The sequence below is a fragment of the Plecotus auritus genome, assembly GCF_963455305.1.
Source record: "Plecotus auritus genome assembly, chromosome: 6".
NCBI classification, from domain to species: Eukaryota; Metazoa; Chordata; class Mammalia; order Chiroptera; family Vespertilionidae; genus Plecotus; species Plecotus auritus.
The window spans coordinates 96,113,479-96,139,300 of record NC_137773.1 but is presented as its reverse complement, the minus strand read 5'-3'; the positions used below and the strand labels follow the sequence as shown (position 1 = coordinate 96,139,300).

General features: G+C 56.4%; 3 protein-coding genes across 7 annotated transcripts in view; 1 reads left to right on the top strand and 2 right to left on the bottom strand.

The window, feature by feature from the left end:
* Positions 1 to 5,497, top strand: part of CPAMD8 (C3 and PZP like alpha-2-macroglobulin domain containing 8) — a gene marked incomplete at its 5' end in the record, with an annotated part of 63,702 nt that extends 58,205 nt beyond the window's left edge. For 2 of the 4 annotated variants that reach the window (XM_080672665.1, XM_080672664.1), the window contains 3 exons: positions 386 to 595; positions 1,554 to 1,668; positions 4,400 to 5,497. In XM_080672665.1, coding sequence (XP_080528791.1) covers positions 386 to 595; positions 1,554 to 1,668; positions 4,400 to 4,421 — 347 coding nt within the window. In that variant the 3' untranslated portion in view covers positions 4,422 to 5,497. The remainder of the gene's footprint in view (positions 1 to 385; positions 596 to 1,553; positions 1,669 to 4,399) is intronic. The other 2 variants (XR_013960835.1, XM_080672663.1) reach the window with 2 other exon arrangements.
* A 3,959-nt stretch (positions 5,498 to 9,456) lies between these two features.
* F2RL3 (F2R like thrombin or trypsin receptor 3) lies at positions 9,457 to 11,109 on the bottom strand. The gene is made up of 2 exons (XM_080674456.1): positions 10,979 to 11,109; positions 9,457 to 10,726 (listed from the first exon to the last, which is right to left on the bottom strand). Exons 1-2 carry the CDS (start codon positions 11,085 to 11,087, stop codon positions 9,663 to 9,665), a joined length of 1,173 nt encoding a protein of 390 aa, XP_080530582.1. The 5' UTR covers positions 11,088 to 11,109; the 3' UTR covers positions 9,457 to 9,662.
* A 3,067-nt stretch (positions 11,110 to 14,176) lies between these two features.
* SIN3B (SIN3 transcription regulator family member B) overlaps positions 14,177 to 25,822 on the bottom strand; it is a 43,698-nt gene continuing 32,052 nt past the window's right edge. For both annotated transcript variants that reach the window (XM_080673151.1, XM_080673152.1), the window contains exons 13-19: positions 23,861 to 24,500; positions 23,226 to 23,395; positions 19,485 to 19,658; positions 18,841 to 18,933; positions 17,009 to 17,103; positions 16,096 to 16,300; positions 14,177 to 15,950 (exon numbers count right to left, since the gene is read on the bottom strand). In XM_080673151.1, coding sequence (XP_080529277.1) covers positions 15,720 to 15,950; positions 16,096 to 16,300; positions 17,009 to 17,103; positions 18,841 to 18,933; positions 19,485 to 19,658; positions 23,226 to 23,395; positions 23,861 to 24,500 — 1,608 coding nt within the window. In that variant the 3' untranslated portion in view covers positions 14,177 to 15,719. The remainder of the gene's footprint in view (positions 15,951 to 16,095; positions 16,301 to 17,008; positions 17,104 to 18,840; positions 18,934 to 19,484; positions 19,659 to 23,225; positions 23,396 to 23,860; positions 24,501 to 25,822) is intronic.

The window sequence follows — 25,822 nt, the reverse complement described above, 5'->3', positions numbered from 1 at the left end:
CGGGCTGGGTGGAGAGCCCTTGCCTCCTGCTCCTCCACCCTGAGGGTTGTGCGGACAGCGGCCGACCCCTGAGCTCAGAGAGTGGCCGCAGTAAAGGTCTGGGCGGGGCTGGAGGTCCCTGGGGCTTTTGATTTTCCAAACTTCTTGAAATGCTTTTAATTTAAACCTTCTATATTTTAAAATTTATTTTAGTAAGTACTATGCAAATACTTGAACGAAATTACTCTAGGTCAAGGCTCAGAGCCTTCCAGTAACCCCAGCGCACCGGTCCCCACGCATGGAGAGGGTGGCCCCTCCCCCAGGGACCTGTCCCCTATCCAGGCAGACGCAGGCCGGTGGGGAGTTGGGGTGCCCTGGGCTCTGCCGACTTTGCCTCGTTCCCCAGGCTGGACTCCTGACGAGCGGGGCCCTGCGGCTGACCCCAAGGAGGAGGCGACCATCGCGCGCTGCGACTGCACCCGAGACTGTGGCGCCCGCGGGGACCCGGTGTGTGGCTCTGACGGCGTGATCTACACCAGTGCCTGCCGCCTGCAGGAGGCCGCTTGCCGCAGGGGCCTGAGGCTGGAGCCCGCGCCCCCCGGCCGCTGCTCCCTTGGTGAGGACCCACACGCACCCGGCCTCGGGATCCTACCTCGCCCAGGAGTGCCTCACCCCATCCCTGTCACGCTCTCTTCTCTCCATCTCCTCCTCCCCAGCACCTGCCCCTCCTCCCCAGCACCTGCCCCTCCTCCCCTGCACCTGCCCCTCCTCCCCTGCACCTGCCCCTCCTCCCCAGCATCTCCCCCTCCTCCCCAGCACCTGCCCCTCCTCCCCAGCCCCTGCCCCTCCTCCCCAGTACCTGCCCCTCCTCCCCTGCACCTGCCCCTCCTCCCCAGCATCTCCCTCTTCTTTTCATCACCTCATCCACACCGTGTCCTGCATCACTCACTCCTATTCTCTGCTTCCCCCTCCCCTCCCCTCCCCCCCCCACTTCCCTTCCCTCCCCTCCTTTCCCTTCTGGTCACTGCCTGGCTGAGCAGCCCCTGCTTCCACCTCTCTTTGGCGAGGACCTCTCTTTCCCTTGTTCCTGCTTGTCTGAGCCCCCTTCCCCGCCCCCCACGTCTGAGTCTCCCTTCTCCCACTTATTTCCCCGGCTCCTACTTTGTCCCTCACTTCCCGCCCTCCCCCACCGCATGGGTCTGTGTCTCTCCTCCCCGTGCGGAACCAGGCTCCCTCTGTCTCCCCCTCCTTCCCTTCAACTTTCCCCTTATTTGTGTCCCCATCTGCCCCCCCCACCCCACCCATCTCTCTGTTCCTTTGGCTTCCTGTCCTCCCCATCTCCGTTCCTTAGCCTCTGAGCCTCTGCATCTCCTTCCCAGTCTTGCTAAGTCTCCTCCTCCCCCACCCCTGTCTGCATCTCCCCATCTCTGACCTCTGTGTCCCTTCCCCTTTCTCATGACCTCTCACCTTGTCTGTTGCTCTGGGCCATACATCTCCTCTCCTGTCCCTCTGGGCTGTCTGCCATTAAGTCCCCCTCCGGCACCCTTTACCTACTAAGTCCCCCTTCTTTCCAGAGCAGCCGATGCCAGCCTCTGCTTACAACTACAACTATGACCCGGTCCCCCTGGACTCTGGGCCCCTGTCAGTCAGCCATGAGGCCATGGACTTGGAGGGGGAGGCGGAGGACAGGTGAGAGCTCGGTCTGCCCCCAACCTCCTCCACTAGCCCTGGATCCAGGCAGAGATGGGAGTGACAATGGAGGGGTCTGCCTTCTGGGGTTTCCAGGACAAGGTGGGGGATCCTGTCTCTCCCACCCATGTTCATCCAGTACATAGAGAACAGCCTGTCTGTGCAGGGTGAGGCTGAGGTGAGACTTGTCCCTGAGACCCACTGGGCTTGGGACCACTGTTCAAGAAAATATTCATGCCCAGCTGGTGTGGCTCAGTGGGTCGAGCCGGAGGTCACCAGTTCCATTCCCAGTCAGGGGTCAGGGCACATGCCTGGGTTGCCGCTCCAACCCCAGTGGGGGGCATGCAGGAGGCAGCGGATCATTGATGTTTCTATCTCTCTCTCCCTCTCCTTCTCTCTAAAATAAATAAAAAAACATATTTCAAAAAATAAAGAAAATATTCACGACACAAGGAAGGATCTGTTTAAGGGGGGATTATCGAGATAGGTAGAGGGAGTCTTGCAGTGGGGAGAGAGATTGGACCCAACTCCGAATACAAGAAGTGGGGATTTATAGCCAGGGAGCAGGGTGGTGGGTCAATGGATGGAAAATTACTAAGAGGAAACATCAGGGGTAAGGGGGAATCTGGCTAAACCAACCTTACAGGATTCTTGCTGCGGGCAGGCTGGGTTATCAGACATTATCCCCTGGGTGTGGATGGGGGGTCGGGGAGGCACCTGATTAGGTGTGAGGGGGATCAGATATGGACAGTGGGGATTCTGGCTAAACCGACTAAGTGGATTCCTGCAATTGGACAGAACCGAGATGAACACAGCAGTCCAAAGCCAGAGACCTAGTTGAAAAAGAGCCCGGAGGAGCCCGAGTGGAGTTTGGTCAGGGAGAGAACCTTTGTCACCCCAGTGGAAGTGGTCAGACCAGAGAGCCCTGTGGGGTGAGGCTGGGAGGGAGCTTCTGAGCAGACTTCCTGGAGGAGGCCTATCTTTTGGGGGTGAGTTACAGCAAACTCAGTAGCTGAGTGATTGTCAGGTGCTTGGGCCTGCTGCACCATCAGGCCTCAGGCTCTGTCTTCTGAGCCCTGACTTCCTGGAAGAGAGTCTTAGCCGCCCCATACCAGTGGCAAAGGCTGCTTCTGACCCCACGCAGCAAAGCCTGCAAGAATGCTTTTCCGTCAGCACCCACTGAAGTCGCAGAGCTGCAGGGGGGCGTCATCCTACGTGCGTTCCAGATAATGATTGAGAAGGCTGGGTGTAGGGCTACTGCTGGAATATTTTTGTTTTGTCCCATCTGTTCCTCCCTTCATGCTCCCTTTTGGATTAATTGAATGTTTCTTTAGGGTTCCATTTTAATTCAGGGAGTGTCCTTTTAGCCTTATTTTTGTTAGTAGCTCTGGAGCCGGGTGGGGAGTACCATATACCTCCTTAAACCTTTCTGTATACTTGGGGTGAATATTGTACCACTTTGCCAAAAATGTATCACCCTTGAAGTTGTGTGTCTCCGTTTTTTGTCCTCACCCATCCTCCAGGCTGTAGCTGCCACATGGACATTTAACTCTCCCAATGTGGGCACCCCCTTCGGATCTGCCAGCTCTCTCCAGTGCCTCCCAGGGGTCTGCTTTCACTTTTGTTTTGGAGAGGGGATTTTTTTTTTGTTCAACTTTTTAAAAAGTGTTTGTATTGATTTTTTAGAGAGAGAGGAAAAGAGAGGGAGAGAAATATCGATGTGAGAGAGAAACATGGATCGGTTGCCTCCTGCACACACTCCAACCGGGGATTGAACTTGCAACCTAGCTATGTGCCCTGACTGAGAATCGAACCCGCAACCTTTTGGTGTATGGGATGATGCTCCAACCAACTGAATCACCCAGCCAGGGCCAATCCACCCATCTTATTCCGCTGTCACCACTTTTGCGTGCGCTCATTTGCAATCGAGCCTGCATGGTTTCCTCATATGTAGATTTGTGTAACCACGACCCCAGTCAAGACACAGAACAGCTGACACCTCAAGGACCCCTGTTCTATAGCCACCCTCATCACTGCCCCCACCTCCCCTCCTCAACCACTCATCGGTTCTCCCTCTGTGATTTTGCCATTTCAGGAATGCTATGTCAGCGGAGCTGTAGAGTATGCAACCTTTTGAGATTGGCTTTCTCACTCAGCAGAGCTCCCTTTCTTTTTTTTTTTTTTTTTAAATTTTTTTTTTTTTAAATATATTTTATTGATATTTTACAGAGAGGAAGGGAGAGGGATAGAGAGCTAGAAACATCGATGAGAGAGAAACATCAATCAGCTGCCTCCTGCACACCTCCCACTGGGGATGTGCCCGCAACCAAGGTACATGCCCTTGACCGGAATCGAACCCGGGACCCTTCAGTCCGCAGGCCGACGCTCTATCCACTGAGCCAAACCGGTTTGGGCAGCAGAGCTCCCTTTCAATCCATCGTGTGGTTTTTGTGTATCAATAGTTCCTTTTCACCACTGAGTTGAGGCCTTCCGATAATTTTTCAATTTGTGAAGCCCTGTCCCATCATTGTGGCCCAGTAGGGTGGGCAGGGGCCTGCGGGGCTGGGCCCCTAGGTGAGGTGCTGCTGTCTCAATGGGCGGGGTAGCCGGCTGAGCCACAGGCAGGCCTGTGGAGGTGGAGGCCTGCGGAGGAGGCCGGGTCAGGGAAGAGCTCACAGGGCCCCTCAAGACATGGCAACCCACAACCTTTTTCTCCTTCTCTCCCCATCAGTCAGAGCGGCTTCTCTTCCTAATGCTCAGAGCAGGACGGGATCTGGCTGCTTCCTGTTCCTGTCCGCCCGCGGGAAGGAGGCCACTGGCTGCAGAGCTCCCTTGATTGGCTGGTGGCTGGTGGACTGGCCCAGGTGGTCTCACCTCCAAATGAACCCTCTAAACCCAACCGCAGAGACCTGACTGCCCCATGGATGACTGGCCTCCTGGGGGGCCAGCCCCCACCTCCACCGGAGGGAAGGCCTTGGGCGGTGGCTGGAGGCCCGTCGACCCCCAACTCCACAGCTGCAGCTGGAGCTCTGGGCACCCAGCCTCCATCCCAGGGCTGACGCCCCCTTTCTGCGGACCAGCGCAGCTCCCTCAGCTGGACATTCTGCTCCAGGGAGAAGGGATGTTTCTGGGAAGAATTCATGGCCTACGGGCTGTTTCCGAGAAGACAGGACTCTGGATACATCGAGGACGCATCCGTGCTCTCACTGGCATCTTTGAAATGAAGAGGCTGCCTTTCTCCAAAATGCAAAGCCTGGCCTCCCTTTGGGGAACCCGAGCCACTGAGCACCTCTCCAGACCCAGGCTTGTACCAGGGTGGCCGCAGCCCCTAACACACTCCGCCCAGTCTTGCCCCAGGGGTGCCTGATGTTTAGTCTTGGGCAGATCTTACTCCTGTCAAGGCCTCACCCCTGAACCCCACGTCCCCTGGCACCCCACCTGGAGGACCATCCCCCTCCACAGCCCCAGGGAGGGGGTGCCCAGCTCCACGACCCACTGAAGCTGCAAGCTCAGACCTTCCTGCCAGGACTCCAGCTGGGCTCTGATTACTTCCTGTAACCCTCTCCCACCTGCCTGCCTCCCTACCCCCACCCCCACCTCCACCCCCACCCCCACGTGGTATTTATTTCAGACCGACCCTTAGAGCAGCACAGAGCGCCCCCAGGGCCCGAGGTGGCTGCCTGCCATGAGGCCTCCGTGGTGCAGCACCAGCAGTGTCCCATGCCCCTGCCTGCCCCCCTCCCCCCATCTACAAGGGACAATTCACTGGACGAGGCCGTATTTCACTCACTAGAGGCTGCTGGTATAATAAAAGCTCGTTTCCATGGTCACTGGCAGCCTTTCGCCTTGGTGGGGGCCAGCCCCAAAAGTTTGAGCCCCAGTTCCCATCTGGTCCCCCCCTCTGTTCCTTCATCCACAGCCCAACCTTTCAGAGCAGGTGGGGAGGAGGGTGCTGCACACGTGCACCCCAAGATTCCTGCACATTTGTAAGAAATGACACCAATAGAGAGTTCCTAGTACCCCCACCAGGTTTCCCCAGTGGTAACATCTTAGAAAACTAGTATTTCATCACACCAGGCTACTGGTGATCTGACACTTCCCCAGGTGTGTGTGTGTGTGTGTCCATCCCTGGGCTGCCCCCTCACCAGCTCCTTTTCCCCAGACCAGAGACATAGGCCCAATGTGAATTCAGTAGTGACCCCATCCCCTGTGCCTTAGGAGGCTTGCTAACCCCACAGCTGATGCCTCAGTGGCTGCTGATAACCCAGGCTGCTCTCCGGAGAGAAGGGGAGAGTGGCTGCTGCCTTTCCCCGTGTAGCATCCCCCTCCCACTCAGTTCAGAACAGCTGTAAACAGCTGGGGGTGGGGGTCTGAGACTGAAGCCCCTTGTCCCCAGGTGCACAGCTTTTCCCCTTTAGTTCTCCCCCCTGGTCCCGGGGGCAGGGAGTTAACAACAAATGAGAAGAGAAAGCAGAAGTCAGGTTAAAGGGAAGAGGTGACGTCTTGCAGCCAGGGGACAGCAGGAGACTGAGCCTGCGGCTCCCAATGATGGGCTGCATGAGGCTTTGGAGAGCAGAGTGGAGGTTTCCACAGCGATTGCTCAGGAGACACCCTAAACCCTGGAGCTGGAAGCTGGGCTTCTGAGAACAAGAACCTCTAACCAGGTTCCCCTGCTTGGGCCGCCGGGGGTGGGAGGGTCTGAACCTTCTCCTGGAGGGGTTCTTGGGCGGGTCCAGGGCACCATCAGCCTGTCTCATCCCCACCTGGACACAGGGAAGCTGTTGGGCCTTGGAATCTGCATTTCCCCATTTTGGTTTCCTGGGGTTGCTGTAACCAAGTACCACAAAACAGGTGACTTAAAACAACAGACATTTATTGTCTCAATCCTGGAGGCCAGAAATCTAGTATCAGGCAAGGTTGGGTCCTTCTGGAGGGCCTGAGGGAGGGTCCCTCCCTCCCAGGCTGCTCTCCCGGGTTTGGTGGCTGCCAGCAACCCTTGTGTAGCATGTGGTCACGATCTCTGACTCCATGGTCATGCAGCCTTCTTCCCTATGTCTCTGTGTCTTCTTATAAGGACACTAGTGGCCTGGTGCATGGATTCGTGCATATTAAAAGGAAATTAATTAGAAGAAATATTTTAATATCACTATTCGCCCTTTCTGTATAATACAAGTGTCAACCAAATTCACGATTGACAATGACAGATTGAAACACACGTGTGCGATTGGCACCAGCGAGAGCTTTATTTATTTTTTATTATTTTTTTAATATATTTTATTGATATTATACAGAGAGGAAGGGAGAGGGATAGAGAGCTAGAAACATCGATCAGCTGCCTCCTGCACAACTCCCACTGGGGATGTGTCCGCAACCAAGGTACATGCCCTCGACCGGAATCGAACCTGGGACCCTTCAGTCCGCAGGCCGACGCTCTATCCACTGAGCCAAACCGGTTTCGGTACCAGTGAGAGCTTTATATGTATCATGCATGCACGAGTCAACTTAACCTTTTCCTATAGAATAAAAGGGTAATATGCAAATTGACCCTAACAGCAGAATGACCAGGAATGACTGGTTGCTATGATGCACACTGACCACCAGGGGGCAGACGCTCAGTGCAGGATCTGCCCCCTGGTGGTCAGTGTGCTTCCACAGGGGGAGCGCCGCTCAGCCAGAAGCCGGCTCATGGCTGGCCTGCACAGCAGTGGTGGTGGGAACCAGCGGGCCTAAGCCATTAGTTGGACATCCCCCAAGGGCTCCGGGGCTGTCAGAGGGATGTCTGACTGCCAGCTTAGGCCTGATCCCCTGAGGAGCAGACCTAAGCCAGCAGGTGGACATCCCCCGAGGAGTGCCGGACTGCCAGAGGGTGCAGGCTGGGTTGAGGGACCCCCCAAGTGCATGAATTTTTGTGCATCGGGCCTCACCAACACAGCAGTAAATATCAACACGAAGCACATTATTACTGTAAATCACACAGGGAGAAAAAAAGGTAAAATATTTAACTGCAGCAATGTTTGACTATATTCTGTGTAGTGAGAAAACCTGAAGTCATTTTCAAGGTCCACCATTTCTTCTTTTCAGTAGGGTCAAGTTTCTAAGCTTTCTAAATCTCTGTTTTCTGGCTAATGAAAAGAAAATAGGATTCCACTGAGTCTCCTATCTACCTACTCCAGGACTTCTATGAGGATCAAATGAGATGAGGCACGGGAAAACGCTTCACAAACATTTGGTTAAAGTGTGAAATGTTTGCACCTGGCTATAAAGCAAGTAGTGTTCCTGGGCTGAAGAAACTGCAAGGAGGCTAGTTGGAGAGGAAGCTGGGTGTTGCTACATGACTTCATTACCTGGTGCTCACGGCTGGGCTGGGCTTGGGACACATTTTGCGTCATGGAGTCTCGGCAGCATTGGCTGGGATTTGGTGGGCTGTTGCTCCGGGGTGGTGGCAGGGCCTGTGTCCCACTTGGGGGAAGCTGAGTGTTGCCTTGTGGGCGCCAGATCCATGGTGCCGTTTCTCTGTGTGCGTCACAGCAGCTCCTGTGTTGAGTGTCTGCCCCCTGGTGGTCAGTGCGCGTCATAGGGACTGGTCGGACGATCGGGCATTTAGCATATTAGCCTTTTATATAGAGAGACTAGAGGCCCGGTGCATGAAATTTGTGCATGGGGGGGGTGTACCTCAGCCCAGCCTGCACACTCTCCAATCTGGGACCCCTCGAGGGATGTCCGACTGCCCACCAGGATCGGGCCTAAACGGGCAGTCGGACATCCCTCTCACAATCCAGGACTGCTGGCTCCCAACTGCTCGCCTGCCTGCCTTCCTGATTGCCCCTAATTGCTTCTGCCTGCCAGCCTGATCACCCCCTAACCATTCCCCTGCCAGCCTGATTGATGCCTAACTGCTCCCCTGCCAGCCTGTTTGCCCCTAACTACCCTCCCCTGCAGGCCTGGTCACCCTAACTGCCCTCCCCTGTAGGCCTGGTACCCCCAAACTGCTCTCCCCCGCAGGCCCGGTCACCCCCAACTGCCCTCCCTTGCAGGCCTGGTCCCTCCCAACTGCCCTCCCCTGCTGGCCATCTTGTGGTGGCCATCTTGTGTCCACATGGGGGCAGCCATCTTGTGTGTTGGAGTGATGGTCAATCTGCATATTACTCTTTTATTAGATAGGATAGAGGCCTGGTTCATGGGTGGGGACCAGCTGGTTTGCCCTGAAGGGTGTTCTGGATCAGGGTGGGGGTTCCCTTGGGGCATAGGGCAGCCTGGGCGAGGGGCCTGTGGTGGTTTGCAGGCCAGCCACGCCCCTTGGCGACCCAAGCAGAGGCCCTGGGATCTGGGATTTATTTATCTTCTATAATTGAAACTTTGTAGCCTGGAGCAGAGCAAAGCCTTCTGCTCCCTCCGTGGCGGCAGCCATTTCTGTTGGGATTTATTTATTTTCTATAATTGAAACTTTGTAGCCTTAAGCGGAGGCCAAGGCAGGCCAGGGCTGCAGAAGCTTGGCTTCCTCCATTGACGGGGGCAACCCTAGCCTCCTGCCCTCTCCAGCTCCGTGGCTGCTGCTATTTTTGTTGGGATTTATTTATCTTCTATAATCAAAACTTTGTAGCATTGAGTAGAGGCCTGGGCTGACCAGGGTGTGCGGAAAGCTTGGCTTCCTCCATCACCGGGGAAACCCAAGCCTCCCTTCTGCTCTCTCCGTGGCAGCAGCCATCTTGGTTGGGTGTTAATTTGCATACTCACTCCTAATTGGCTGGTGGGCGTGGCTCGTGGGTGTAGCGGAGGTTCGGTCAATTTGCATGTTACTCTTTTATTAGATAGGATTAGTCATGTCAGGTTTAGGGCTGATCCTACTTCAATGTGACCTCATCTTAATTAATTACACCTGCATAACCCTATTTCCATACAAGCTCATTAGAGGTTCCTGAGGGACATGAATTTGGCGGGGGACCCATTCAACCCCAGTACAACCCTTCTTTGTTGCTCTGCCTCCTGAGGGGCTGTCAGACAAGTGATGAGGACCTGGTGCCCGTCCCTGGGCTGCCCCTCTCCTTGGAGACCGTGGTGGAACCCGGCACCCAGCAGAGCAACCCTTCCCGCACCTTGTCCCTGAATTCGGTTGACACATAATAGTAGATGAAGGGGTCCACACAGCTGTTGAGGGTGCTGAGTGCCAGGCTGGGCACATAGGCAGCATACAGGTTCCCCCAGTCCTCTGGGCCTGGGTCTGAGTAGTGCAGAAGCAGCAGCACATTGCTGGGCGTGAAGAAGGCCAGGGCCGAGGCCAGCACCAGTGCAGTCAGCCTTAGCGCGTGGCTATAGCGCTGGCCTCCAGCGGCCAGTGAACACAGGGTAGCCCCGTGGCAGAGCAGCATGGCCAGCAGGGGCAGGAGGCAGCCAAACACGGCCAGGCAGATGAAGGTGGGTCGCCAGTAGGAGGCCTGGGTCTCTATGGGCAGTGCGTCGTGGCATAGCACATGATCCGAGTGTAACAGCCCGAAGGTCTGCTGCTGCAGCCCCAGGGGCAGCACCAGGGTGGCCGCCACCAGCCAGGCCAAGGTGCAAAGCCCAGTGGCCAGGCGCTGGCCTCGCAGGGCGCGGGCCCGCAGTGGGTGTACCACGGCCAGGTAGCGGTCCAGGCTGATGGCAGCCAGCAGTAGCATGGAACAGTACATATGGCCGTAGAATGCGGCTGTGTCCAGGCGGCAGGCGGCCTCGCCAAAGGGCCAGCGCTGGCCCCGAAGATGGTAGACGATGCGGGGTGGCAAGGTCAGGGCCAGCAGCAGGTCGGCAGCTGCCAGGTTCATGAGCAGCACCGTGGATGGCAGCCGAGGCACTCGCGTGGCCAGCACCCACAGGGCCATGCCGTTGGTAGGCAGCCCCACCACCAGGACCAGCCCATAGAGAGCGGGCACCATCCTTGTGGGCACCCAGCCCAGCAGCAGTGCCCGTGAACTTTCTGGAAGCTCCAGAGTGTTGCTGCTGTTGGCACAGGGCCAGCCGGGGAAGGAGCGAGGTAGGCAACGTGTTGCCCCCTGGGGTGTGGTCCAAGGTCCCAGCTGGCCATCTGGGGGAGGGAACAGGGATGGAGGCATCATCTCCTGCCTCTCAACCAGCCCTCCTGCTGGGTGATGCCCCCCTCCAGGGGCTGCAGCCCAGGCCCTAGCTTGCAGGAGCCCCCAGGTTGGTGGGACAGAGTTGGACATGGAAAGCCTTTCCCCGTGGGCTCAGGGCTGAGCTGGAGGGCCCCCCAGTCCCGTGTCCTTCCGCCCATCTATGATGCTGCCCCAGTCCTAAGGCAGCACATGGAGTCACTCACCATCTCCTCCCGCTATGCTCCAGTCTTCATCGTAGACACTGGGGGTCGGGGTGCCACGCTCAAGGCTGAATCCCAGGGCCAGGGGCCATAGCACCAGGAGCGCCCACATGCTACCGAGGCCAGGCGCCGGCTGCTCTGGGCTTCAGCCAACTGGCCTTGGGCTTCCTATCTGCTGGACTCCCACCCCCAGCTTCCTGAGTGGAGGTGGGGGAGCGGACAAGGCCCAGTGAGATAAACCAGCCCCTGCCCCCAGCCAGCCTGTGGGAGGCTCATGGATGACCTAAGTGGCCTGGTGGCTGGGGCCACTTTGTCTGGCAGAGGTGCCTCACTGGGTACAAGTGCTGGGCCAGTAAGATGGGGAGGAAGTCTCAAGCTGCAGCAGCCCCACCAGCCCCTGTCCAGACCAGGAAGCCTATGTGGGCTAAGTGGTCACTTCCTGCTGGTTGGTCACAGCTCCTGTTCTCACAGCAGCCCAGTCCTCCAGGTCACATCCTCCATCAGGAGCTCTTGGCCCTTCCTGAAACCTCGTCTCTCTCTGGGGGGCAAGACTAGAGTCCTGCCTTTCAGGTCATAGGTCAGAGCAGGTGAACCCTCTGTCCCCCCACATGTGCCCAAGCCCCCGGGTCCTCTATGAGGTCTGCCCTGCCTTCTTGCCTCCTCACCCATTACCCAGCACGACCCCCTGGGCACACGCAAAGTGAGGTGCGGAGAGGGGAAGGCGCCTTGTGAGTTGGGTCTGCTGGGGAGAGCTGAGGAGGCATGAGCCCCGTTGTCCTGTGGCCCTGAGTGTCGAGGGGAGCCTGGCGCAGCCACCTCTGGGCGATGTCTGTCCTTAGTTCTCGAAGCATCTTTTGCTCCTGCCCTGGCCCCACCTCAGCCTGGGCCCCAGGTATGACTGGGAGGGTTGGTCACACACGTCCACATCTGAGCCCAAGGGAGGCAGCACGCCAGCTCAGATCGGGACACCTGAGCCACTGCCCAGGGGCCCTCCTTCCTCTGGCGCCCCATGTTCCTATATTCTGATGGGGGCCACTGTGCAGATGAAGAAACTGAGGCTCAGAGGGAGGGCATTCCTCTCTCCTGCATGCAAACCCCCACCCCCACTCCCCTCGAGGGCCTAGAGAAGCCTCCAACAGTCCTGCCTGGGGAGCCAGGAACTCAGGGGCCTCAGTTCTGTGTGGTCAGCACTGGGCCATGGGCCTGTGTCTGGAAGCAGGAGGACCCCAAGGGGCAGTGGGGGGTGGTAGAGGGGGTCAGATGTGGTGTGCCTTGGCATAGCAACCCTAATCTCAACACACTCAGGGACACAGAGACCAACAGGAAGTGACTGAGCAGTTTGGACGTGGCCAGAGGCTGAGATGCCGAGTCCTGCCTCCAGCCCCGGGGTGAGGGGGACTGAGGCCTAAAGCACTCGCGCTGGGGCAGCGTCTCAGCCAGGAGCTCTCCCATTTGGAGTGGTTTCCACCAGTAAAATTCAGCCCATGCCTACATCTCTGGACAACGCACAACTGAAGATGCCCTCAGCACAGGAAAACCAGGATGGGGACCCCTGCCACCCTCCAGGAAACTTGTGCAGGGGATGCTGGGAACGGGCCACCGGGCCAGGGCAGACTGGGAGCCCCCAGGAGGGTGGTCTGACTCAGGAGTTCCGTGTCTTGAAATTTATGGCAGACACGTGTGTGCAGGAAGGTATCTGTACAGGAAGGCAGGGCCGGGGGCGGGGGGGGGGAGGGGTTGCTCACTGACAGCCTCCCCCACCCCCCTCCACCATGGAGACAACCCTGTGCCAGCAGAACGAAGGACCCCAAACAGGGAGGTGTCGGCTGCTGTCCTGTCCCAATTGGGTGACAAGTGGCGCAGAGGTGTCTGCTTCTCCGCCTGCAATCAGGAAGCTGGGGGTGGGGGTCCAGCAGAAGGAAGCCCAAGGCCAGTTGGCTGAAGCCCAGAGCAGCTGGCGCTGGCCCCGATAGCATGTGGGCGCTCCTGCTGCTGTGGCCCCTGGCACTGGGATTCAGCCTTGAGAGTGGCACCCCGACCCCCAATGTCCTGAAGGCTGGAGCACAGGGGGAGGAGAGGGTGAGTGACTGGGGCAGCTGCCTTTGGGGAGAGGGACTTGGGCCCCTAGTCCTTCGTGTGCTTCTTTGTACTATTGGGATTTTCTGTACATGTGTCACTTTCCATAAAAACTTACGTTTTTAAAAAAGCAGAAAGGTAGTTTCAAAAAGGAAGGAAATTCTGACACATGCTACATGGATAAACCTTGAGGACATTGTAAGCTAGACACAAAAGGACACACTGTATGACTCCACTTATACGAGGTTCCTCGTCAGATCCCAGGACAGAAAGTAGAATGGTGGGTGCCACGAATCCAAGCTAGTACAAGCCTCCTTCTCCAAGCTGCCTGCTACCCGACATTCTGGAGGGGGAGGCAGGGACCATGAGGGGCCCCACGTGGGTGGAGGGGCTCCTGGGAGGCAGCAACTGCCACTCAGGGAGGTGGGCAACTCCTGGGAGAGGACTGGCCAGGTGGGCAGAGCGGTGCCAACTGAGCTCAGGAACCTGACAGGTGGGGTCTGGTGGTAGGCACTGGGTATGGCTGAGGGGAGGTAGGTACATGGTGCAGCTAGAGGGCACAGCCAGTTCCTCTGCAGCAGTGTAAGAGGTGCCAGCTTAAAGGCCCCTGAGAGAGGTGGGGGCTCCCCTGATCCTTGGAGGGGGAGCCAGCCAGTGGGAGGGGTCCTAGAGATGTTCAGAGGACAGTGAAGAAACGAGAGGTGGAAGGGGGTGGCCCCAGAGGTAGAGTATGGAGGGTGGTTTTGTGGGGCTGGGGAAGCAAGGTTCCCCCACATCCCACCCATGTCCCATCCACCTCCCATGAGCCTCAGGACTTGGCATAAGACGCACAAGGGCAGAGAAAACTCAGCAGACACCAGGTGTTGTAATTGGTTTTTGCAAGCACATTAGAAGGAAACACTTCACATTTCTACTGAACATAAAACTGAACTGGAATGTTCTAGAAAATGCTCTGGTATGAGGATGGAGAACCACCCCACAGGAAACTATCTGGGAGATCTGGGACCACTGTGCACAGGTGCAGACACTCTCTGTGGGTCCCGCTGCCTGAATTCACTGGGTGGGAAAAGCCACCCTGGGATTTGCTAACAGGAAATAACGGATGGAAGCTCACAGCTTCAGGTCAATATTTAATTGTTCACTTTAATGTGCAAATAAATAGAAAAGGAAACTACATTCAAAACAGCTGCAAAGGAAGTTCAAGCCCCAGAAGAGAAATTCTTCAAAAATGAGAAAGAGCTCCTTAGAAGCATGCAGGGGAGGGAGATCAGGGGTTTGGCAAACACCCCAGGACCCCTGCTGAGGCACAGAGGGGCTGCCTCACGGGGCTGGTGCCAGAGTTCTGGTAAGTTCCCTTCTTACAAAACAAGGGTTCAGACAAAGTGCCTGGGTTACACTTGAGGAAACAGGGCAGGGAGACCCCAGGAGGGATAAGTAAGCCTTGGCCCAGAGTCAAAGGCTTCACCAACCTTGAGTTCCACAGGCAACTTCTAGAAACACGCCTCCACTTGCGGGAACCGTGGGTTTGGCACAGCTCAGCAGGAGGGCGAGGGCTGCAGGGGCAGAGGCTGCACGGGGACTGCTTCGGGCCCACCTGTCAGTGGGTCACGCTCAGTATGATGTTGCCAGAGGCCCGGCCCGGGCTTCTCGTGTGCAGTGAGTTTTAAGGAGCTGGTCCCCAGCCTGAATTGCTTGGCATTCTTGGCCCAGAAAGCCATGGACGCCTCTGCAGAACAGTCGCCCCAGCCCCCTGCCCCCTGCCCCCTACCCCCGCCACACCTGGTGGCAACTGCAGGAACAGCAGTGTCGGGTGGGTATGAAGAGGCTCTCACTCCCTAGAAGCCTTGGGACGTGGTTGTTGGAAGTTACCACCGAGAGCGCGTAAAGGAATAAATAGGTGCGTGCACCTGTCTTTCTAGAATGTCCATCTTGGTACACAATCCACCCTGGAGCCTGCCCGACATGGGCCACTCGCTGGGGGCCGAGCCCTGTCCCTCACAGACCCAGAGTCCGGCTGCTGGATCAATGCAGGGTTTGGCATGTCTTTTTTTCAGAGTGGGGTCTTCTGGGCCATTCGGATGCCCTGCCCACACCACACCTGACAGTTTGGCTGAAAGGGCTCTTCCTGCTTATAAAATAACGAGGATCCGAGCACTGGCGTGGCCAAGCTGATGCCCACACTGTCAGATCTGGGCACTGCCCAACTCCTTTTATGCTGGGAGCTCTCGAATGCCGGCCCCTCCCAAACATGTGCCCTCACATGGCTTGTCACTGACTTTCCCAAGTGCCTGTGCACAAAACGACCAGCGCAGCCCCGCCCAGAGATTTGGCACATGTGATGTAAGTGCCTGGCAGGTGTGTGAACACAATTGCTTGCTCCTCAGGCAGTGGGTGGATCCTCCCCTTTCTGCTGGGGACTGAGCCCCAAGTTCAAGTGCAGGGGGTTCAGGTTTGGCACAGGACTGGCCCAAAGGAGGCTGGGGAGCTGAGAGTGATGGCAGCGTGGGGCCGCAAGCTGACAACCCTTTCTCTGGAGCGGCAGCCTGTAGCAGCAAGGCTGGGGATGCTCTCCTTCCCTCGGGTGGTTCATGAAAATGCTCTTGAGGGACACCTAGGCCTGAGGAAGCAACCACACCAAACTGTGTGTTGTGATGGCTGCTCAGGTGCATCAGGGGGAGGCAGGGTGGCGGCTGTACTGCACGCGGTAGCGGGTCACAGGCAGGCCATGCACATGGGCCGTCTCGCAGAGTGTCTTGCAGGGCACCATGTCCTCATCCTCTTCGCCCATCAGCCAGTCTTGCACCAGGCCAGCTGCCTCCACAGTCACGTTGTCCTCCAGCCAGCGGCCGTGCCATTCCTCAAAGTGCTGGTGGTGCCGCAGCAGGACCAGGGGCTGTACCTGTAGGGGGTGCGTGGGGTGGAGTCAAGAGACCGGGAGCCCCAGCTGGCTGTGGGCTGGACCCAGGTCCCCAGGATGGGAGGCTGGGCACTGATACATGGCTGTGGGCTAGACCCAGGGTCCCAGGGCAGAGTGGGAGGCGTACCTGTTTGGCTCGGCAAAGGGTCCCCCGGCGGTACATGTAGTCCTCGGAGTTGACAATGAACATCATCTTGTGGGAGCTGAGCTTGAAGCGGCAGTCCACGTTGCAGGCGCTCTCCACCCCCACCAACCGCTTCCAGGAGCTCTTGGCCTCACCACGCAGGGCCCGCACCTGCTCGCATTGCCACCTACGGAATTTCTTGAGGTTCCTGAGGGTCATAGGAGGATTTGCAGATCAGGAAATCCGTGGCTGGATTTCCCAAGGGTAAGGGAGATGCAAACAGAAGCAAAAAACCACGACCCAAACCCTTCAATCCAGAGAAAACCAACCTGTCACACAGGTGCTAGCAACCCCGGGAGGGGCTGCCTGGCCAGCCCTGTTGGCTCCTCTCGCTTGCTTCCTATGTACCTCCAACAGGGAGCCCCTCACCCAGGACCCCCTTCCCTACCTCCACCCTCCCAGACGTGGTCCCATCTCCCTCCTATCAGTGGGCCTGGGACCCCACTCCCAGGCTGGCCCCCACCTGGCAATGGGTCCCCACAAATCTAAACACCAACTAACAGTCCCCACTGATCTTAAAGTCCACTGTCTCAACTTGGCCTGAGAGGAGATCTGGCCCTGCCTGACTCAGGTCCAGGGTCTAATGATGCTGGCACTCGCGTCCCTGGCCTGATGGCTGCCATTTCTGGGAGCTTCTCCCTCCAGGGACTCACCCCCTCCTCCCAGCCCCTCTGCTCCCTTAGGTAGGGCAGCCCCTTCATCCCGGGATGACTGCATGACTGCTCTGCTCACCCCAGACCTCAGGAGGGCACAGCCACACCTTGTACATATCAGGTGCCCAATTAGTGTTCCCAGACGAAGGAAACGGTCTTTAGCCTCAATTAAAGACACAGGGTCTCCTTGCGGCTCCTCTCACCTCTGCAGGAACACGGGCTTCAGGAGGAAGCCCTCAGTGGGGGAGCTGGACGCACCCTCGGTCCCCACGTACTGCTCCATGTATCGAGCCAGGTGCTGGGGGAACAGGAGGAGACATGGCCGTGACTTCCTGTGTAAGGGCTCCTCAGCCAGGCCCCTGAGCTCAGGGCTCCTGGGGATGTGTTAGGGCAGTGGTCGGCAAACCGTGGCTCGCGAGCCACATGCGGCTCTTTGGCCCCTTGAGTGTGGCTCTTCCACAAAATACCACGGCCTGGGTGAGTCTATTTTGAAGAAGTGGCGTTACAAGAAGTTTAAAAAATTTGGCTCTCAAAAGAAATTTCAATCGTTGTACTGTTGATATTTGGCTCTGTTGACTAATGAGTTTGCCGACCACTGTGTTAGGGGGATGGTGGCTGTTGAAGACCCTGATGTGTGACGGAAACCAGACTGCAGCTGGGGAGGGACGTGCATACCAGCTACAACGAGACATTTTACGGCATTTTGTGCTTAAGTGGAGAAGTCCCTGCTGTGTAACAACCTATTCATCAAGTTCACACAGGGAATGGGGACCCCCTTATGGAGGAATCAAGGTCCAGAATGGATATCGGGACACGAGCAGCAGTAGAAAGAGGGAAAGACCAGGTCACAGGTGGGAGTGAACAGGAGGTGGGGCTGGGAGGGGCCACACAGGTCCAGTAGGGCATGGTGGTGTCCGGTGACCATCTGCTCACCACCCTGTTAAAGCCAGAGGCTCCTCCAGACATGAGCTTAATAAAAGCGCATTTGCTGGAAACTTCGGAAGGTGCGAGGTATGCAGGCCTCCACCCTCGCTGTCTTGGAGCTCCTGTGTGGGGGAGTCCTGAGGTAGGCAGGGAGGATGCTGGGAGGGGAGCCCCTGCGGCCGTGGTGCCCCCAGCTCTGGGAAGGAGGCTTGGGCTTACCGGCCCTGGTGTGAGGGCGCCAAGTGTCACTACACCTTCCCATTTCTCCAGACACAAAGCTCCTGAGCGGACATGATGCTCCAGAGCTCCTGGTCCACAGAACTTGGCTGATTGACTCAAGGTCAAGAAGGCAGCAAAACCTTTTTGAAATATGATTCCTTTGGACGTCCTTATTTGTACTGCTTGATTCCAGAAAAGGTGTGACACAGCTACATGTCAGTGGACCAATTGCTGTGGTTTGTCTGAGAACAAGCAATTCCTGGAATGTGGAATCTTTGGTGATAAAACCAGGAATGTCCCAGGTAAACTGGGACAAGCTATTCACTATTGTGGGTTGAATTGTGTCCCCCAAAAAGACATGTCTAAGCCCTAGCCCCTGGCACCTGTAATGTGATCTCATTTGGAAACAGAGTAATCAAGGTAAGGTGAGGTCACACTGGAGTAAGGTGGGCCCTAAACCCAATGCCTGGTGTCCTTGTAAGAGCAGAAAACAAACATAGGGGAAGTGTCTTGTCTAGTGGAATGTGTGGCTCAGAGTGTGGCCAGGCGGATGTTCTCCTGGTGATTAAGGCTAGCGACCCGGAGCCCTGAGCTTTATATAGAGTGCAGAGGTCACACGGCTTGGGTGACCATGCTGGTCACAGGCTCAACTGGGATGGCTTGGTGTCTACAGCATGTGGGAGGAATCAGGACCCAGGGTCCTGCCCTGGAACACACCCTGGACTCCTGAGGGGTTGTCTGCAACTTTGGCCCTCCCTCAGGCTTCCATGGAGAGCATGTGGCCTGTGCTTGTGCATGTAGCTCTTGGGGTGGGAACTCCACGATGCTAACTATGGCTTCCCCTGGCCCCAGAGTGTGCACAAGGCACAGAGCACAGGGCCGTCGTCCTCACCTGGACCTCCACAGGGTCCTCCGACTGCGCTTCCTCGGTGTCCAGGAGCTCAATGGTCATAATCACCTGCCCTTTGCGCTGAAGGAACATCACCTGGGGAAGGTGGGAGACAATGCCTGAAGCCACAGAACAGTCCAAGCTGACACAGGATGAGGTCAAAAGCTCATCAATTAACCACCTTTGCCAGCCTCTGGGCCTAGACCAGGGGTGGGCAAACTTTTTGACTCGAGGGCCACAATGGGTTCTTAAACTGGACCGGAGGGCCGGAACAAAAGCATGGATGGAGTGTTTGTGTGAACTAATATAAATTCAAAGTAAAGGAGCGGAGGGGAGAGCAAGAGAACCGGATAGAACAGCCGGATCCGGCCCGCGGGCCATAGTTTGCCCAAGGCTGGCCTAGACCCTTCCTCCAGGGATCATGTGCTGGGTACCCACCTCATGGACCCTCAGTGGTGCCCTCTGAGGCCAGGACCAGCATCCAGAGGCCCAGTCAAGGAAGTACATGTAATTGGACTGGCCGAGAAAGTCATGGTTCAGTCCAATCCTTCCCCCCAGGCCAGAACACAATGGCTGGCCCCTCCTGTTTTGGGCATTCCCCTTGCACCCCTAGCCTCACATGGGACTGAGCATGGCTAATCTCTCACCTTGAAGCAGTTCTCATCAGCCATGCATCGCTCAGCCTTCCACTGGTAGCTAGTCTCCCTAGCGGCACGGACGCAGCGGGAGGACAGGTTCCCACCGGCAGCGCCCCGCTTCTTCTCGTTCAGGTAGAGCTCCACCACCTTCAGGCAGATGTCATCACTCACGAGGTGGTGCAGCTGGTGGGGAGGAAAGCTGGTGGGTGCCTGGAGTGTGTGCCCCTCTGGAGGGGGGAGCAGTTTCTAGCACACCGCCTGCTGCTGTCCCCACCTCACCCAAAGACAACGTGGTCAAGTCCATGAAATGGGGATGAAGGCCAGGATCAGATGGGCCATGCAGAGTAAGTACCTTGGCACAGGGTGCAGAACAGACCAGAGTAGAAAAACTAGCCCAGATCAGACTAGAACAGACAAGAGCAGACCAGTCCAGAGCCAAGCAGACCAGTTCAAACTAGACCAGACCAGCAAACCCTGCTTGGGGTTGAGAAACATATGGAATAAATGCAAAAGAAAATGTTCCAAAATGGGGATCGTAATTATCTGAGTGGTGGGATGGAGGAGGTTATTTTCCCTAAATTTTCAGCAATAAACACAATGAATTCCTTCAATTCCTACAAACATTTAAAACCATAAGGTTTAAGAAGAAATGAGTAACGGAGATAGCTGAGGCACAGGGTCAGATGGAGCTGTGCGAGTCGGCCCTGCCACCACTAGCTGGAGCAGGGCCTTGGGTTCTGCCCCGAGTGTTGCGGATCTCATATGGTGCCTGGCTCACGGCAAGTTCCCCCAAATAGTGGCTGCTGTTACTGAAAACAAGAAATGCTAATAATAATGAAAAAAAAAGGCAAAGGGTGTGGCTATGTTCCCTCTAAGGTAAGTTACAGGTGTCAGCATGGGAGAGGCCTGTGAGCATATCTGGCCCACGGCATTTCCGGTGGGGTTTGATGAAGCCACAGCTCTGAGAGTGAAGTGCTTGCCCCATGGTGCCCCCGAGCCACTGTCTCCTGGAGCTGTGTGCAAGGTCTCATGCGTGCTTCCCCATCACGGGACATCCAAATGGCCACAAAGGGAGGAAAAGGTGCCAACCTTAGGAGCCACCAGGGAAATGCAATGTAAAACACGATGAGATCCTGCTGCCCCTCAGCCAGGAGAGGTGAGAGACCGCCAATCCCAGCTCTGGGCAGGACAGAGTACCCACTGGAAAACCAAAAGCTTCCACTGCAGCTGGTGGGCTTGCCTCCACCCCACCCAGTGAGTGGAGGAAAGTCGCAGATGTCCACCAGGAGACAAGCAGTGTTGCTCCAAGGGCCCAAAAGGGAGTTTGTTCCCTGGAGCAGGCCAGGATGAAGGAGCCACAATTGCAAAAAGGAATGTTGCAGAATCACACTGCCTGATGCCAGATGGGTGGTACACTTCCATTTAGACACAGCTCAAGACAAGAACTCTATCTCAGCATCAGAAATCAGGGCAGTGGGTGCCCATGGTGAGGAGTAGCTGGGAGGGGGAGTGGGAGAGGGCAGCCACATGTGAAGACCCGCCGAGCCACCCACTTAGGATTTGGGCACTTTTCTGTGTGTCTACTTCAATGAGAAGTTTTCCTAACCCAGAAGGAAATGGCTTTTCTAGAATGGTCCCACTGACTGTATCTGGGTGGGAGATTTTACTGCTTCTCTTCCACTTTAAGTGAACAGCCTTAGTTGGTAATCAGGAAACAAAAGTCAAGCTGAAGAACACCACCAGCAGGACACATGTCCCAGGACCACACCGACCTGTCTGGGGCTTTGTTGTTTATATTTTATGACTCATTTCCTCTCCTTGACATTTCTATTGCCAGTGTTTTGCTACTATAAATGATACTGAGTGCTGAGGAACGTCACTGATATCCACCCCACACCCTTACAAGTGGGCCACAATTCTTTACACACTGCCAAGTTACCCTCACAACACGTTTGTTAGCAGGGACTCAAATTCATGTTCACAGCAGCATTATCCACCATTGCCAAAAGGTGGCAGCAATGCAGGTGCCCATCCATGAATGAATGAATGAACACAATGTGGTCCAGTCTACAATGGAATATTACTCAGCTGTAAAGAGGAACGAAGCACTGACATGATACAATGTGGATGAATCTTGAAAACATCATGCCAAGTAAGAGAAGTCAGACCACATACTGTATGATTCCATGTATATGAAATGTCAGAATGGGTAAACACAGAGACAGAAAGCAGATTGGTGGTAGTCAGGAGCTGGCGAAGGGGAATGGAGAGTGACTGCTAATGGGGACAGGGTCTCTTTTTGGGGTGATAGAAATGTTCTGGAACTAGACAGAGGTGAAGATTGTATAACACTGTCAATGTACTAAATGCTATTGAATTATTTACTTTAAAATGGTTAACATGCCCTGCCAGTGTGGCTCAGTGGTTGAGCGTTGACCCATGAACTGAGAGGTCACTGGCTCAATTTCCAATCACAGCACACGCCCAGGTTTTGGGCTTGACCCCCAGTGGGGGACGTGCAGGAGGCAGCCGATCAATGATTCTCACTGATGTTTCTATCTCTCTATCCCTATCCCTTCTTCTCTCTCTAAATTCAGTTAAAAAAACCCTATATAATAAAAGCCTAAAATGCTAAGTGTCCAGTCCTCCATTCAACCAATCAAAGCGTAATCCTATCTAATAAAGAGGGAATATGCTAATCGACTGCCACGCCCTCAAAGATGGCGGCACCCACAGCCACAAGATGGCGATGCCCAGTCCCCTCAGCTCTGCGCGCCTGCCTCTGGAGTCCCCCAGTCCCCTCAGCACCCCAGGGCTGGCCCAAGGCGCAGGCAAGCCTCGGATGTTGGCTGCCCAGCCACCCAGGGCCGGCTCGAGGCGCAGGCAAGCCTCAGATGGTGGCTGCCCAGCCGACACCCAAGGTGCAGGTAAGCCTTGGATGGCAGCTGCCCAGCCGCCCAGGGCCGGCCCAAGGCACAGGCAGGCCGCCAATGGCGGCTGCCCAAAGCTCAGGTAACCAGGGCCGGCCGAGGCTTGCGCTGCCGACAGTGGCAGCAGCAGAGGTGTGATGGGGGTGTTGCCTTCCCCTGATCGCTGGGTTGCCTTGCGCCCCTGAGGGGTCCCGGACTGTGAGAGGGGGCAGGCCGGGCTGAGGGATCCTTCCTCCAGTGCATGAATTTTCATGCACCGGGCCTCTAGTATGCTAATGATATGCTAAGGCCGCTCAACCACTAGCTATGATGTGCACTGACCACCAGGGGGCAGATGCTCCAACCGGTAGGTTAGCTTGCTGCTGAGTGAGACAGGAACACGCTCTGGAGCTCTCCCACTGTCCCTCCCTGGCTGGCCAACCTCCCGCATCCCTCCCCGGCCCTGATAGTGCACTGGTGGGGTCCCTTGGCCTGGCCTGAGCCCTCTCACAATCCAGGACCCCTCGAGGGATGTCAGAGAGCCGGTTTCGTCCAATCTCGCAGGCTAGGCCGAGGGACCCCATTAGTGCACGAATTCGTGCACCAGGCCTCTAGTAAATAAAATAAAATAAAATGGTTATTAGCATTATGTTATGTGAACTCTACCTTGGTTAAAAAAAAAAAGGAAAGATGCTGGCATGGGACCAACCACACAGCATGAGCGTGATAGAAGTGCAGGCTTTCAAAGCTGGGGACTGGCAAGGAGTCTTGAGGAGGTGCTGTTGCCCCATGTGTCAGGCCTCCTGTCACTCTGCTCGCTGCCCATCCTGCACCTGCTCACCTGGCGCGCGATGCTCTGCACCAGCTTGTCCATGGTGAAGCCAACGTAGGCGTGGATGGTGAACATCTCGCGCAGCGTGTCCTCATACTGCGTGGGGTCGATGCTACCGTCCAGCAGGCTACGCACCATATCCAGGAAGGCCGGGTAGTACTCCTCCAGCTCCACCTCACCTAAGGGTGGGCGGAGACAGGTCACACAGGGCTGTAACCACAAGATGAATCCAGAATCTCCATAGAACAAGGAGCCCACATTCCCACCTCCCACCATGGGCTTCTTAATGTTGGCCCAACTCCAGGACGGAAGCTTGACTGGCAGTGGTTGCACGGGGCCCAGCTTGGGAGGCAGGCAAGAAGCGCTGTGGCTGTGGCCTGGTGATGCCGGTTTCCTGCTCCTACCACGGCACCACAGTCAGAAGTGGTGCTACTGTTTGGGGAAGCTAGGAAGGGTGTTCGAGACTCTATTATTTTTGTTATTTCTCATTTGAGATACTGTAATTATTTCAAAATGAAAAGCCAGAAAAAAACACAAGGGGACATTTCCGATCATAAGCTGTGAACTGAAATCCTTGGGGCCACTGCCCGTCTCCCAGCGCCTGCATGTCATCCATGGGCTCTCACAGGGGCTGGGGGACTCACTGGGCTGCTTCAGCCGCAGCTCCATGGCGGGGTCATTGCCCTTTTCCCGCCGGCCCTCGCAGAGCAGCTTCTCCCTCTCCTTCTCCGTCCGGTACTCCAGGAGCTGCTTCTGAGCCTGGCGATAGATCTTCAGGAGCCGGGAGCACAGGGTCTGGTGGAGACGCAGGAAGAAGTACCAGTTGTTGTTGGCGAAGAAGAGGCTGTAGACGTCATCCATGGGCTTGTGTGGTGGTGGTGGTAATGGTGGTGGCGGTGGCGGTGGTGGCGGTGGCTGTTGCTCAGGGGTGGAGCCCTCGCCGGTGGGCCCCTTCTCCACCGGGGGGCTGCTCTGTGGCCCAGGCGCTGGCTTCTTCCAGTCACCAGGTTCCACACTCTGCCCCTGGGGGCTCCCCCGGCCCTCGTCAGCAGAGTCCTCAGATGCCCCTAGGTCCAGGTGCTGGGAGAAGAAGAGGCTGGGCACAAACTGGTGCACCAGCTGGTGGATGGTGCCCTGGTCCTCCTTCTGGATGGCTGGCTGCCGCTTCACGTAGTAGCTGATGAGTGCGGCCGCATCCTCCAGGATCTGCCTGTCCTCGTACACGAAGATAAGGTGTGGTTCACTGGAGGGGGCGCTGCGGCCCTCTGAGTGCTGCTCCTGGTGCTGGGAACAGGGTGAATGTCAGGGAGGAAGCAACCCGCTACGAGAACCCAAGATTTGCACCCTCAGCTTTAACAGTGTCACACTGCTCAGCGCTAGGACCAGAACAGGGCCAATCTCCCTCCCACCACCAATGCCTGCAGCAGTGCCTAGGGGCCAGGGGACCTGAGGGGAGCAGTGCCCTGGTTACCAAATTCCAGCTGACCCGAGGTGCCCAGTCCAAGCTCTCCATGGGGGTGAGGAAGGCTCAGGGTGGACCCTGGGCCTTTCTGCCCACCATCATTCATTCATGGATGCTCAGCTAGACCATGAAGACCTGGGACTACTTACATGTCAGCCTCTTCTCCCTCAGCCTTTCACACCTGGCGCATACCCTGCCTCTGCCCCCCTCCCACCCACCACCAGTCCCTCCACAGTTCTCCTATTACCCTGCTGCGCACGCCTCCCACCTGCCCACTCCAACGACTCTCCTCACCGAGTTTAGAGCAATATGGCGAGAGGAGCACAGCCAACTCTATCACCCCCACCAGGCCCTCCCACACTGGTCAGCAGAGGACTTCAGCCCCTGGCATGCAGTCCTGCAGCCGCCCCGGTCTCATAGCTCACATGGTTCCTCCTCTGATGCTTTAGGAGTGCAGGACCTTTGCATGAGCCTGTTTACTCTTTCTCCCTGGAGAACCACATCCCTGGGTTCACCCCTCTCCTCAGTCTTTAGCTAATCATTTTTCTTCCAGAAAACCTAGACAGTGACTACTTCCTCCAGACTGCCTGAGCACGTGGGAGACGGGGGATGTCTAGGTTCTTAGAGAAACTGAGTATGGATGCCATCCCTGTAGGTAGGACCTCCTGAGGGCAGGGCAGGGGGAGGGAGGAGGCATAGGCTGTTTCTCAAACGGAACTAGTGACTGGCAGGAAATAGAGATGGGGCCCTCTGTGCCCTGACCCTCATCAGCTAAACACCCCTTTTCCCCTCTGGCCCCAAGGGAAGAGCCAAGAACTCAGTGGTCAGTGGTGGGTCTGTTGGGCTACATCATCACCCCAAGTTGACAATGTACCACAGACCCCATTGTTGGGGAGAGGTTGCAGGCTTCAAGGTCCTTCCTCAAGTGAGGAGGTCAGACAAGCTCAAGAGTAAGGCCTGGGGCTAGGGGCTGGGCCCTGCAGGGGGGAGGGTGCCCCTGGGGGAGGGAGGCTGAAGGGCTTGCTGCTTATGTGAAGAGTAAAAGGGAGTACATGACCCTGCCCAGGCAAGTGCTCAGCCATCAATGCTGCTCTGTCCCTGTCTCCTGGACTCAGCCTGAGAACAGCACCCGCAACCTCCTTGA